Here is a 14,213-nt window from a genome sequence, read left to right as displayed (position 1 = left end):
CATCGCTCCTAGCTAGCCACCCTTCCTCCTGGGGGGCACATCGCTCCTAGCTAGCCACCCTTCCTCCTGGGGGCACATCGCTCCTAGCTAGCCATCCTTCCTCCTGCCTGGGGGCACATCGCTCCTAGCTAGCCACCTTTCCTCCTGGGGGCTCAGAGAGCAGAGGCTGTGGACCCAGGCCGTCTCACGCCCAGTGCACACTTGGTGACTTCCTCACACGTGGCCTCCAGCAAGCCACTTTACCCCATAAACGTGGGCTTCCTCATCCACAGACTGGAGGTGCCCCAGGCTCCCAGGGTGCGAGTTGGGTGAAACGGTACATACAACCCCTGCTCCATTACTGTTGGCCGCAGCCCTGTGTGGGCAGGACAGTCCTGATCTACTAGGTCTGAGGGCTCAGAAGTCAGTAATTACATGTTGGGGTCAATCACCCTGAAAAGGCAGTTATGTAATGAAATGGACGTTTTAATCAAAAAGAAAAGATGCACGTCTGATGTGCTTTATACAGAACGTGTGGTTAGCATGTGCTTTAGACTGGGAAACGGGATCCTCCTAATTCTGCGGTATACTCACTCGCAGGAAGCTAGATGTGGGCCATTCCACCTGACCGGGAATGTACATGAGTGCACTCTGCCCCCGGCACTACCTTCCAGTGTATCCAGTCTCTTTTCGGGGATGCCTCCCACGTAGGGAAGCTGAAAGTTCTCCAGAACAGTACAGGCGCTGACTGTGTGCTCACAGTAGCTGGAGGGCTGTTTGGGCCAATCAGACTGGGAGGATTTGGAGTCCTCGTTGGCGTAGACACGGAGACATTTGGGCCAGGGGCCAGGCGCTCCGCATAAGTCAGTCTCCCCTCTGTCTTGGTGGGGTGGCCTTTCCGTGTCCATCAGAGACTGCACAGCCCTGTGGGGCGACAGACCAGGGGGAGCCGTCCTGCCAGGCGGCGGCAGGCTCCAGCTCCACAGCCTGACACCGGCGCCCCCCGGGCCTCCCCGCGCCGGAACCGAGTGGTGTCAACATCCGGCATCCCTCAGCCAGGCTGTCTGCATGGACTGAAGTCCCCCCTTAACTGCATCCCAGACTGGGGGTTCCTGTTGACACTGTCAGCTATAGTCAGCCTTTCCACGGCCCTTCTCCCCGTGACGAGACCACATCCTTGGTGCCATCGGGTAAACAAGATGACGATTGCCGGGACCAATCTCATTAGACTGATGGACAGGTGCCAGCCTGCCGAGTCCTGTCTTCTTGTCCCGCGTCACCAGGTGTGCGGGTCTGGGCGTCAGGCTCCGTGGCAGGTGTGGCCTGCGTGCTGCTCGGTGGATGCGAGGACGCAGAGCCTCCCTGTCTGCAAAGGCGTCTGCCCCGCAGCAGACGCGCACAACTCTGTCGGAACCTTTGTCCTGCTCCGTGCACACGATCTAGGTGACTCCTCCTCGCGCTACTACGACCTCTGTTACTTCGATGTGTGAGATAAGCACCCAGCGTTCAATTTGCTGGGACGTGTGTCCATTTTACATTCATATAAATTTAGATGTGATTTCAGAGAATCTTCATTATCACACAAAATAATTCATTTTAACTTTCCCGTATGTCTATTTATTGAATTTGAGGATAGTCAAGTTGAATCATTTCCGTGCCTTTACATGATAATTTCATTTTATTAAATATTTATTTCATACTTCGAAATGCTCTGCTACCTTTCTATTTATAAATTCTGTAGCAGTGTTCAGTCACCCTTCGATGTGTTGCTTTGTGATGATTAAATGTTATTATAAAATTCTGTCATTCTAAAGAAAGTACTGTATTGAGTCTTCTCTTTTTTATTTTTTCATTGTTCCAAGATACATTTTGTATTGGAGGAAGAGGTTCTCGGAGCAGCCTGTCACAGACTTCTGCAGTGTGATAAGAATCAACTCCACGGCCCCCCCAGGTAAGCGGACGAGCGTCGTGCCTGCCACCTTGTCCCAGAATTCAGAAATGAAAGGAGCCATCCCACCTTCTCAAATCAGAATTCTCTCTCGTGGCTAAAATTAAATGGCTGTGTTGACGTTGCCTCAGTTCAATCAAGTTAAAAGAAACATATATACCAGAAGAGAGATTTATATTTTTTAAATAAGTTTTTATTGATTTTTTAGAGAGAGGGCAAGGGAGACAGACATAAACATCAATGTGAGAGCCCGGGCTGGTTTAGCTCAGCAGTTAGAGCGTCGGCCTGCAGACCAGAGTCACAGGTTCAATTCCGGCCAAGTGCTCATACCTCGGTTGCAGTTCAGTCCTCGGCCCTGATCAGGGCATGTGGGGGCAACCAGTTGATGTGTCCCTCTCACATCAATGTTTCTCTCTCTCTCTCTCTCCCTCCCACTCTATCTGAAGATAAGTGGAAGAATATCCTCGGGTGAGGATTAAAAAAATAAAATAAAATCGATGTGAGAGAGAAACATTGATCGCCTGCCTCCTGCACACCCCGTGCTGGTGATTGAGCCTGCCACCCGGGCGTGTGCCCTGGCCAGGAATGGAACCAGGACCTCTCGGTCCATGGGAGGACGCTCCATCCACTGAGCCCCACTGGCCAGGCCAGAACAGAGATCATAATAGACGCAGATACAGATATCTCTATCTACCTCTGTGTTTGTCTGTCTGTCTGTTTGTTTGTTTGTTTTAAGGAATAAGTCCTGGAAGAAATGGTAAATATTACTTCTCGTTTATTTGCCTAATCTCTCCACAGAAGAACAGGACCATTATTTTTTGTTATGCGACGTTTTGCCAGAAGACAGAGTGCTTAGGGAGGAGCTTCAGAGACGGAAACTGGTAAGAGCCGTTTGAAAGGCCAGTGACCTGGAAATATGTGCAGAAATCACTGTGGTCGGGGCCGTTCTTTTTCTGTCGCTGTTGTTACTTCTTATCCTGGAGACTTTCCAACATACACAAACGAGAAGACCATACATCAAGGTCTTGAAACAGAAAAAAGTCTACGCGTGATTGCAGATGAAAGCTTCCCTGTTAAAAATGCAGAGGGAATTTTTGGCTTCGCTTCTCTTCCTGGATCATCTCTGAAATAACAACAAAGCTGGCACGTGTAAGTGTAATTTTAGCTGCTGACACATGCCAGGGTCCAGTGTCGCGGAAAAGTGCCGTCGGCTGCAATCGAGCTGAATCGATTCACGCTCCCCCCGGCTCGGGACGGCTCCCTCGGCTCCGTCCGCGGGGCGAGGTTCGCACGCGGCCAGATTCGCAGTAGCCTTTCTCCTCCTCAGCCCCGTCGTGTCGGCTGGTTTTAAAATCTCAGCATGCCTTCTTTTAGCAAAAGGTAACAGCGTATACAAGTGTTAAAATGTTCGTAAGTTGAACAGAAATTAATTTTTCCGTTATTGATTTTGTTTAAAAGTGTGGCTCTTCATCACCATTTGTGGTTGGCCGCAGTTACTACCTGAAACTGACTCACTCTTCCGGCAGGGTTACTTGTCAGTGTTCCTTGGCTCTTTGGACTCGGCTAGATAGATCATGAGACAGAGCTGTGATTTCACTGTTCCTGCTAAATCCTCAAGAGATCTCAGGAAAATAAATCCTATCAACCATAATCACGTGATCTGAGAAGGTCCCCTGAGGCACGTTGCATACTGTAAACATCGCCTGTGGTTACTCTCCCGGGAAGAGAGATGATGGTGATGGACACGATTCCTACGTGAGACTGACAGGCTTCCCGTTCCCCACCAGAGAAGTGCTGCCTCCCTGGGCGTCTCTCCTCCTCTCGTCCTGCCCGAAAACCTGCGAAAGAGGGGTGACTTCACTCATCGTTTATGGGCTGTGTTTAATTGTACTTGTTCATAGCTTTTATTTCCATCTTGCTCACCGTGGCCTTAATCAAGAATGACAAGACTGTCTCAACCCTAAACCCAAGGAGTTCTTTGTAAGAACCCAACCCCTACTACTTCAGTGCTGTTACCCAGTACCCAGAGTCTTGACTGTGTGTTTACAGGTAGACGGAAGGCCCTAGAAATAGCTACATCCGTAAGTTTAGATGACCTTCCATGTTCTGACCAGATCCCACCTGCGGGTCGTTCCCTCCCATCACCAAGCGATTCCCAGCATCAACGGGGTGTCTTCCTGTTCCCACCTGTGGGGTTGTTCCCTCCCATCACCAAGCGATTCCCAGCATCAACGGGGTGTCTTCCTGTTCCCACCTGCGGGTCGTTCCCTCCCATCACCAAGCGATTCCCAACATCAACGGGGTGTCTTCCTGTTCCCACCTGCGGGTCATTCCCTCCCATCACCAAGCGATTCCCAGCATCAACGGGGTATCTTCCTGTTCCCACCTGTGGGGTTGTTCCCTCCCATCACCAAGCGATTCCCAGCATCAACGGGGTGTCTTCCTGTTCCCACCTGTGGGGTTGTTCCCTCCCATCACCAAGCGATTCCCAACATCAACGGGGTGTCTTCCTGTTCCCACCTGCGGGTCGTTCCCTCCCATCACCAAGCGATTCCCAGCATCAACGGGGTGTCTTCCTGTTCCCACCTGCGGGTCGTTCCCTCCCATCACCACGCGATTCCCAGCATCAATGGGGTGTCCTCCAGTTCAGCTCGCTTCGGACATGTCTTCCCGGAGCATCAGACCCCCAGGGTGAGGCGCAATCCCACAAGACTGCCCCTCGGCAGATGCCACGCACAAGTCCCGGTGATCTCCTCTGCTTCTGACCCACTGGCTAAAATCAGAGGTTCTCACGACCCCCTCCTTGGCTCCGATTAATTTGCTAGAGTGGCTCCCAGAACTGAGGAAACCCGCTGACTAACCAGATCACAGTGTGTGGTGAAGACACGAAAGCATTTGAATGAACGCAGCCGGATGGAGAGTCGGGGGAGGGCCGCGCACAGGAGTCTGGAGTCCGGCCCGGGCGGCAGCATGTGGGTGCCTTCTGGTTCATCAGCCCGGAAGCTCTCGAACCCTGCCCTGCGGGGTCTTTACGGAGGCTTCAGCATGATGGACTCGATCATCGGCCATTGGTGACAACTCAGCCCCCAGCCCCTCTCCCCTGCTGGAGGCGGGTCGACTCCAGGGCCACCGTCCATTACCTAGGCGCCTCCCGGTTCCTGCAGCGTCGCAGCGAAGACGCCTGTGTCGCTCTCAACACCTAGGGGATCCCCAGGGTTTCAGGAGCCGCGTGCCAGGAACAGAGGCCAAGGCCAAATGTGTGCTTATTATGAATCACCTTTTGCCAGCCTTACAGTCTGAAAAAGTGATAGATGTGATGAAAGAGAGTTTTATGGCAGCTTAAAAGAAGCAAATGTGACAGAATCCCACTCGATTCATTGACTTCCTGCTTCACCGGCTCAGAGGGAGAGGTCGGGCTGCTGCGCATCACGGAGGCGCGTGCAGCCACAGCCACGGGCCAGCACGGTGCCTCCGTCCCCGAGGTGGGGATCATGCTGGAACCTCTCAGCGCTGTGAAGGTTGAAGAAATGCGTCGCGCCTAGAACAGACTGCGCCACACGGAAGCGCTGCATACGTGCCGCAGCGACAATGAGCACGTGCTCTCCTCCAGGGAGGGTCCGGGGGTCGGGAGTTGTAGGCGGGAGGAGAAGTGCAGGCGGGTCTAGATTGACGAGAATGTCCTGAGACCCTCTGAGTTAAGGCGCAGTGGTGAGAGCGAGGGGTCAGGAATGGTAACAGGGCTGCTCCGATCGCCACATGCCAGTGCCCGTCAGCTCCCAGCCCAGATCCCCACGTGCCGGTGCCCGTCAGCACCCAGACCAGATCCCCACGTGCCGGTGCCCGTCAGCTCCAAGACCAGATCCCCACGTGCCGGTGCCCATCAGCACCCAGACCAGATCCCCACGTGCCGGTGCCCGTCAGCTCCAAGACCAGATCCCCACGTGCCGGTGCCCGTCAGCACCCAGACCAGATCCCCACGTGCCGGTGCCCGTCAGCTCCAAGACCAGATCCCCACGTGCCGGTGCCCGTCAGCTCCAAGACCAGATCCCCACGTGCCGGTGCCCGTCAGCTCCAAGACCAGATCCCCACGTGCCGGTGCCCGTCAGCTCCAAGACCAGATCCCCACGTGCCGGTGCCCGTCAGCTCCAAGACCAGATCCCCACGTGCCGGTGCCCGTCAGCTCCAAGACCAGATCCCCACGTGCCGGTGCCCATCAGCACCCAGACCAGATCCCCACGTGCCGGTGCCCGTCAGCCCCCAGACCAGATCCCCACGTGCCGGTGCCCGTCAGCTCCCAGACCAGATCCCCACGTGCCGCGCGCCCGTCAGCTCCCAGCCCAGATCCCCACGTGCCGGCGCCCGTCAGCTCCCAGCCCAGATCCCCACGTGCCGGCGCCCGTCAGCTCCCAGCCCAGATCCCCACGTGCCGGTGCCCGTCAGCTCCCAGCCCAGATCCCCACGTGCCGGTGCCCGTCAGCTCCCAGCCCAGATCCCCACGTGCCAGTGCCCATCAGCTCCCAGACCAGATCCCCACGTGCCGGTGCCCGTCAGCTCCGAGACCAGATCCCCACGTGCCAGCGCCCGTCAGCTCCCAGCCCAGATCCCCACGTGCCGCGCGCCCGTCAGCTCTGAGACGGCGGGCACGGTGCCTTCTCCTTGCGGCCCTGCTGCAGGCAGCTGAGGTGGGTGGCGCCCAGGGCCCGGTCCTCCCCTGCTGGCCTGCGGCCACGAGCCGTTTCTCAGAAGGCTTCCAGCTAGATTTTTGTTTGTCGAACAGCGTGTTCTCCGTGTACTGGGGACAGTCCACTTTTGTCTCTTCTGAGCCCTGTTCATCCAGCGTCGACTTCAACCTCGTCCTGAAGGGTGGGCTGGGTGTTTCTACGGAGCCTTAGAGTCGAGCTCCCGGTGTGAACCGGGGCAGTAAGGCAGCGAGGTGACACCCTCGGTCCCTGGCTGCACTTCCCGTTCCGCACTGAGAAGCCCAGTTTCCCGCCGTCTGCCCAGAGATGTGGCAGTCAGAGCGCAGTAGCAAGATGTAACTTTTAATTAAATGGGGATGAAGGGAAACATCCATTAAGCTGCATGGAGGTTTTTTTTTTTTAATCACTATTATGTCAGCCTGAGAGGTCATTTATGATAACTATACATATTTTATGAAAATTTTAACCTACTTGGCAATTCGATCCTCTGGAGAGGAAGCCTGTGTCTTTGTTTCTAATGCTACTTTATACAGCCCGCCTCCCCTGACGCAGAACAGGAACAGAGTGAAACTACATCTCTCTCTGAGATTGTCGTCCTCACGCCGCTTTCTCTGACTGCGGTGGCTTCCAGGGAGGGACCAGACTGTCTTCTGTCAGTGACTGCAAAGTAAAGTCATTTTACATTCCGACTGTTCTTCCTAATTCCTGGCTTCGCGCGCAGGTTCTCTGATTGCATCCAGCACGACTTTTCCGAACAGAAGGTGCTGCTTCCCGTCAAAGGCAACGTTACTGTTAGCAATGCAGCAGACGTCGGGTGAGCCAGAGTGCCACCGAACGAGGTTTACCGTGCGATCCGTTCATGTTCTCATTTAGGAACCGAACGGACACCCAATCTGAGCCGATACTAGACTGAATCCTGAGGTTTGCCGCTTGGAACGCCAACAGAATTTAAATTTTAGGGGACATTTTGATGTGCATTGGTCCCTGAGATCGGAAAGGCACTACCATCACCTCTGCTCAGACAGGAAAGCAGGGTCGAAGCGGTCAGGAGGCACGCTCGAGGCCGTGCTGTGGCCTGTTAAACGGGAGGGGAGCAGCTCGAACTCTCCTCCAGCCCAGACCCAGCCTCTTTCCAGCGGGGCCAGGGCCCTTCGTCAAATCTCATCTCCTGTAAGCAGATGTGACACTTTCCAAATTGACATTTGTTAGAATGAATAAAAATGCCGAACAGGAGACAAATACTGGATAAATGAGTGTTTTGTTTCCGATGCTAAGAATTTTTTTTTAAGAAAATCTCATTTCTTATTCTTGTAGGTCAGTGGTACTTATTCTTACTCCTTTGGGCCTAAGCTTATATTTTCTTTTAAAACCTGAAGAGAGTGTGTTTGCAGAGTCTCCCTCTCGTCTCAGAAACAGAGGGCGGTGTGTGACCTGCAGCTTGTCCCGTGCTGTGCCCCTTGAGAGCGGAGGGGTTCTGTGCGGCTCCCGTGACCGCTGTTCGGCGTGTCAGAGGCCCCTCCTCTTGCCGGGCTCGACCCCCGAGTCCTTTAACACAGATCGTAATGGGCGCCTCCAGTTCCTGAATGTTGGCCGTTTGCATGTGTTTTTGATTTTTGTTCTGTACCCATATTTTTCTTGCCATTGTGATGATCTGTTCCATGTAAATGGCTACATTTATGTAATTTTTTCTGTACTAGTCTTTTTTTAGATGTTCTGTCTATCCTGTTTCTTCTTTACTGTTCAGAAGCCACCTCAGTGAGACTCAAGTAGGAGGCAAATACTGTTTCCTCCCCTAGTAGAGAACAGATGGGTGCTGCTTTGTCATCATGGTTTCAGAGGGGCGGGCGACTGATGTGTTTCAAGAAGGGGAGGTAGTATATCATCCAGTTAAGAAATCTCTCGGGCTTTTTGATTTGTTTTGTTTTGTTGTCTTTCTTTAGTTGACTATCTTTTCTCATTTAGTTATTAAGATCCTTGATGTTGTCAAAGTTAACTTTCCATTGTCTCTCATACAGTGCTGAGAACGGTGGATTTTATCGATTTCTTTTTTAAACTGGATAATATCATCAGTAATCTTTGTTCTAATATAGTTACTCCTGCCTCCAGGTGCAGTGTGTTCTCGTGTAAGTATATTAAGTATATCGTATGAGTACATTCAGATGCTCAAGTGATCAGATCCTGCCAACAGCTTAGTCTTTCCCAGGGCTCCCTAACACTTCGATAGTTACAAGGAATTATTGGGGGTGGGGGGTAGCTTTTTACTTGATAATTTCAAGAAGGTGAGATGCTAGATCAAGTATCAGGGATTTAGGGGAGTATATCATCCAGTTAAGAAATCTCTCTCTGGCTTTTTGTTTGGTCAGAAAGAGGGCTTCTTAAAGATTTAGGTAAGTTGCAGGCAGATTCTGTATGAAAGTGGTTGGAGCTGCACATCAATATCTGTGCACAAAATTCAGTCATGTTGCTCTCTCACTTTGTCCCTCCAACTTGTCCCTAGTGTTTACGTCCGTGGAAATTCACACCCTCACTTCCTCCTGGGTGTTCCCTCGGGGGCGAGGGGGCGCTGGGAAGAAGCAGCCTTCACGGCCGGTCCGGAGCGAGGTGAACATGACAGGCCGCACCGATGTGTCAGAGGCACAGCTGGTGAAAGACACAGACACGGGGGGAGGTGGGCACGCGCTCTTCTCATTTTCCGTCTTTGATTTGTGCCCACCTGCCCTAGTTTTTCTTTCCTGCTCTCGTGTTCATGCCGCACAGTTTAGCAGCAGCCTGACGCGCTCACTCGGTCGGACGGAGGTATGAGAAGTGATCTCAGGCCTCCCGTAACCTGGGCTCGGAGATGGGCCCGGGAGGAGGGCCCTGCCTCTGGCCGTTGGGCACTGCTCGGCGGTGTCCCCGGCAGACAAGGCCTGCGGCTCCTCGCGGGCTCGCTGAGCTGCTCTGTCCCCTGGCCATGCGGACCCGGCATGTCAGCATCTAGCACACACTTTGGTATCGGAAATTGAAGACAACAGCCTTAGTCTGAGCTCCTTATGTGAGTGCAAGCTGTTCTCCTGGGGTTTGTCCTTCTAAACATCGGTTTCTGCTTTCCTGTGTGCAAATACTTACCTAGGTTGACATTTTTCTAAATTGCTTTTCCCTAAATTGGCTGATTTTTATACTTTTCCACCTGACACACATTCTCCTCTCCTGCTTCCGGGCCGTCCCGTGGCTGCGGAGCGCCGCGGCGGTGCAGTGCCGGCTCCCTGCTCCCGCCCGTGAGTCAGGAGACGGCGCACTGACCCGTCTGCTGCCAGGCCTGACATTTAACCCAGTTAGACAAGCACACAGCCTGTTATCACCCCCTGTGCCCGATACACAAGCTGATCTTGTGTTCTTACAACTGTGGTTTGTATCCAAGCCTATTTGCAATGAAAATGTTATCTGATTGCATCAGCGGCTTGGAGAAGTTCAAACATACAACATCTGTGACACTCTCCATCCTTCCGTTGTACAAGCCTATGGATACGATGTAGTACACCTGCCCAGCATGAGGTTTTCAGGACAACAGAACCACGAGGCTGGCTGGCTCTGATTTGCACGTCCTCAGACAGCTGTGTGTGGATGGCCTCCTGGTACTATGTTGTTTTGTCCATAAGTGACTTTCAAACATATGCTACCAGATCCCACACTTCACAAAAGAAGGAAGGAGAGAGGGAAGAGAGAAGGAAGGAGAGAGGGAAGAGAGAAGGAAGGAGAGAGGGAAGAGAGAAGGAAGGAGAGAGAGAAAGAGAAAGGAAAGAAACATCTGTGTGGTGCTGTCTCAGCGGCTCCTGGCCACGTTCTCACCGATGCCCGGGCGGCAGCCGCCAGCACACGCCCAGAGGTAGCCCCAGAACCTTTAAGGCTCCGTGTTTTCTTCTCACATCACAGCAAGTAAAGCACAGCGGGAATTGGGGTGCTGGGATGGTGAAGATGAGGTGTCTTCCACCTGGAATCCGAAGCCCACAGGAAACTGAGCACATCCACGCAGCAGGTGCCGTGTGCACCCGCCCACGCACGGTGGGACTGCAGATGGGTCCACGCAGCAGGGGCCGTGTGCACCCGCCCACGCGCGATGGGACTACATGATGGGTCCACCCAGCAGGGGCCGTGTGCACCCGCCCACGCGCGATGGGACTGCATGATGGGTCCACCCAGCAGGGGCCGTGGGCACCCGCCCACGCGCGGTGGGACTGCATGATGGGTCCACGCAGCAGGGGCCGTGTGCAGCCGCCCACGCGCGATGGGACTGCATGATGGGTCCACCCAGCAGGGGCCGTGGGCACCCGCCCACGCGCGGTGGGACTGCATGATGGGTCCACGCAGCAGGGCCCGTGTGCACCCGCCCACGCGGTGGGACTGCAGATGAGTCCACGCAGCAGGGGCCGTGTGCACCTGCCCACGCGGTGGGACTGCAGATGAGTCCAGTGCTTCTGCCCTCAGCTCATGACCTGCTGGGGTGCACTTTGAGTTGATTACATAAAAATAGTAAGATTAGCCCTGGCCAGTTTAGCTCAGCCTTAGAGCATTCGCCCGCAGATTAATGAGTTGCGGCCCTGGCCAGTTTGGCTCAGCGGTTAGAGCGTCGGCCTGCGGTCCGGAGAGACCCAGGTTCGGTTCCTGCTAAGGGCACGTACTTCGGTTGCAGTTTGTCCCCGGCCCTGGTTGGTCGTGCGGGTGGCAGCCACTCGATGTGTCCCTTCACGTCGATGTTTCTCTCTCTCTCTCCCTTCCTCTCTCTCCCTCCCACTCTATCTGTACAAAAAATGGAAAAATATCCTCGAGTGAGGATAAAAAAAAAAAGATTAATGAGTTGCGGGTTCGATTTTGGTCAAAGGCACATACTTCGCTTGTGGTTCGTCCCCGGCCCTGGTCAGGTTGTGTGGGAGGCAGCCAGTCAATGTGGCTCTATCACATTGATGTTTCTCTCTGTCTCTCTCTCCTTCCCTCCCACTCTATCTGATAATAAGTAGAAAAATATCCTCGAGTGAGGAATAAAAAAAAAAAAATAGTAACATTAACAAGGTTTTCCTAGCAGTCTTCCTTAGACGGTGGAAAACCATAACTGGGTTTGGAAAAAGTCCCTTCTCCACACGTCAGAGAGAGAATGTCCTTGTTCTTAGGTGGGGCATGCTGAAGTATTTAGGAATGACAAGTCACGATGTTTGCAACTTATTTTCCAATGGTTCAGCAGGACAAAAAGCTGGGTGACGCATAAATGTGTGTGGGTGCATTGTGTGTCTGTGTGCCTGTGTATGGACAGAGAGAGAAAACTGGCACGTTGTTAACAGTTACTGAATGTAGACACTGGGTAGGGGAATGTCTATTATACTATTCTCTTAACTTCCTTGTGTTTGTGAAACTTTCCATAATAAAAAATTGGTGAGACAGTGACGAAGTTCAGAAAAACTGCCCGCCCTGAACAGGCTGCAGGTTTACCAGTTGGTTCAGCACATCAGAACAGAACTGAAGTGCTCTGTGCATCAAAATCCAGGTTCCACTCGCGAAGGGAACACTCTTCTGCACTGAACTGCTCGCGCATCAGCAGCTGTGACTGGGAGAGCTGTTACAGATCCCGTAATTGCAGAATTAAAAGAATTTCTTTTTTCATCGTCATAACGATTTATTGCAAGTGAAATTTGATCAAATGTATATGTAATTTGGTGTTCCTATTTTAAGAAATTAGGAAATTTCTGTGGAATGTAATGAACAAAATTAGCTGACGAACAAAATACATCCAGAGACATGGACGTAGGGAACAGACTGACACACCTCAGAAGGAAGGGGGCAGGGGGCCGGGAGAGATCAACCAAAGAACGTCTATGCACACAGGCACAACCAGTGGACACAGACCACAGTGTGGGAAGGCGGGGGCAGGGCAGGGTGTCAGTGGGGGAAAGAAGGGACATCTGTAATAAAAATAAATAAGTAATGTTTTAAAAAAGGAATTAGGAAATCTCCCTATTTGTTTTTAAGGCATGGACACATAAAAATAATAAATAGTAGACCATTTATTAAAAATAATGACTTTGTTAGAGTGAATAAGTGGAAAGCAGTTGGCCATTATTTTATTTCATAATATTTTAAAATAAGATAACAAAAGTAACATTCTTAGTTTTAATGTACTTAGTTTTCTTAATTACTGGATCCAGTAATGATCACTCTAGTTCATTTTCTTATCTTCACTAGTATCTCCTATATTTCTCAACCTGGTCTTGGTGATAAACACGTAGTTATTCTTTTAAGATGATATGCTTATTAAAAGTATGTGCACAGCATTAAAAGTCGAAATGATTAATTGAAAAACAGTTAAAACATATCCCCCATATCCCTACCCTAAAGCAATATATAATTCTCTAATGTGTTTCCATGTATTTATAAAACTTATCAATTGTGAATTAAATACAAAGCTTTAGAACTTTCAAAATCAAAACTAATATTAACCCCCGTTTATTAGGATACTTCACATCACAGTAGGACACTTGTTTAAATGAGCATCTTGTCGCCCTGGCCAGTTTGGCTCAGCGGTTAGAGCATCAGCCTGCGGTCCAGAGAGACCCGGGTCCGGTTCCCACTAAGGGCAAGTACCATGGTTGCAATTTGCCCCCGGCCCTGGTTGGGTCATGCGGGTGGCAACCACTCAATGTGTCCCTTTCCCGTCGATGTTTCTCTCTCTCTCTCTCCCCCTCCCACTCAGTCTGAACAAAAAATGGAAAAATGTCCTCAGATGAGGATTTAAAAAAAAACAATGAGCATCTTGCCGACTATCGCTTGCTGTGGAAAGCTCTGTCTCTGCTTTGCGGAACGGAAGTGACTCCATCCGAAGCCAACCCGCCCTCTTGGTGTTGGGTGAACCTGGAGGGTGAGGTTAGCGGCCGTGCACTTGTTGAGTCTTCGTGAGAAACTGTGCGTAGGGCATACGGGAACTCGTGCTTTGTTCAGAGAAGTGGGTTGGGGCAGTGTCCTTGGACATCGGTCAGTGTCGATGCCAGTGGAATGCTGCACACAGTGGGCAGAGGATAGATGACTTCTAGCACAAAGGTGGCCGGGGACCGTCCTCGTGGCTTGTAGAGTGTCTCCATAGCAGTGTAGAGTGTACCAGGAACCGAGCCCCAGAGAAGTGCATGCCCAAGACCACACGAAGAATCAGTCACAAAAACAGAGTGAGGATATTGGTCTCCCGGGTCCCAGTCCGTCTCCACTCACCACAGAGAGGTAGCACTCAGCCGAGCTCTGAAGGTCAGGTAGAGAACTCCAATAGACAAAGATTGGCGACCAGTCACTCCAGGCCATTGCGTGGCTTGAGAAATCAGTAGGTCACTGAGCACTGCTCCTGGGAGTAATAGCAGGGTCTCTGTGGGGAGCGATGGAGGAGAAGGTGAGACAGCACTCTGAGTGGGTGCTGAAGATCGTGGGTTTTCTTCGGAAGAAAACAGAACTGTGCATTGTCGCCTGCATCTTGGTCAAGTGCCAGTTCTAGTTGTTTCTCTCCCAGACAGAGTCGTTACATATTTATAGACTGATTTTCTAAGGTCCATTTACAATCAGATTTTGACTTCCATCTC

At 51.9% G+C, this 14,213-nt stretch overlaps 1 protein-coding gene across 2 annotated transcripts in view; it reads left to right on the top strand.

Annotated features, from left to right (window-relative positions):
- ZNF277 (zinc finger protein 277) overlaps nucleotides 1-14,213 on the top strand; it is an 80,554-nt gene that overhangs the window by 43,837 nt on the left and 22,504 nt on the right. For both annotated transcript variants that reach the window (XM_036247523.1, XM_036247524.1), the window contains exons 3-4: nucleotides 1,842-1,930; nucleotides 2,726-2,808. In XM_036247523.1, the coding sequence (XP_036103416.1) occupies nucleotides 1,842-1,930; nucleotides 2,726-2,808 (172 nt within the window). The remainder of the gene's footprint in view (nucleotides 1-1,841; nucleotides 1,931-2,725; nucleotides 2,809-14,213) is intronic.

Source organism: Molossus molossus, unplaced genomic scaffold (genome assembly GCF_014108415.1).
Source record: "Molossus molossus isolate mMolMol1 unplaced genomic scaffold, mMolMol1.p scaffold_m16_p_7, whole genome shotgun sequence".
NCBI lineage: Eukaryota > Metazoa > Chordata > Mammalia > Chiroptera > Molossidae > Molossus > Molossus molossus.
The sequence above is the reverse complement of the archived record's forward strand: the minus strand, read 5'-3'. Positions and strand labels throughout refer to the sequence as shown.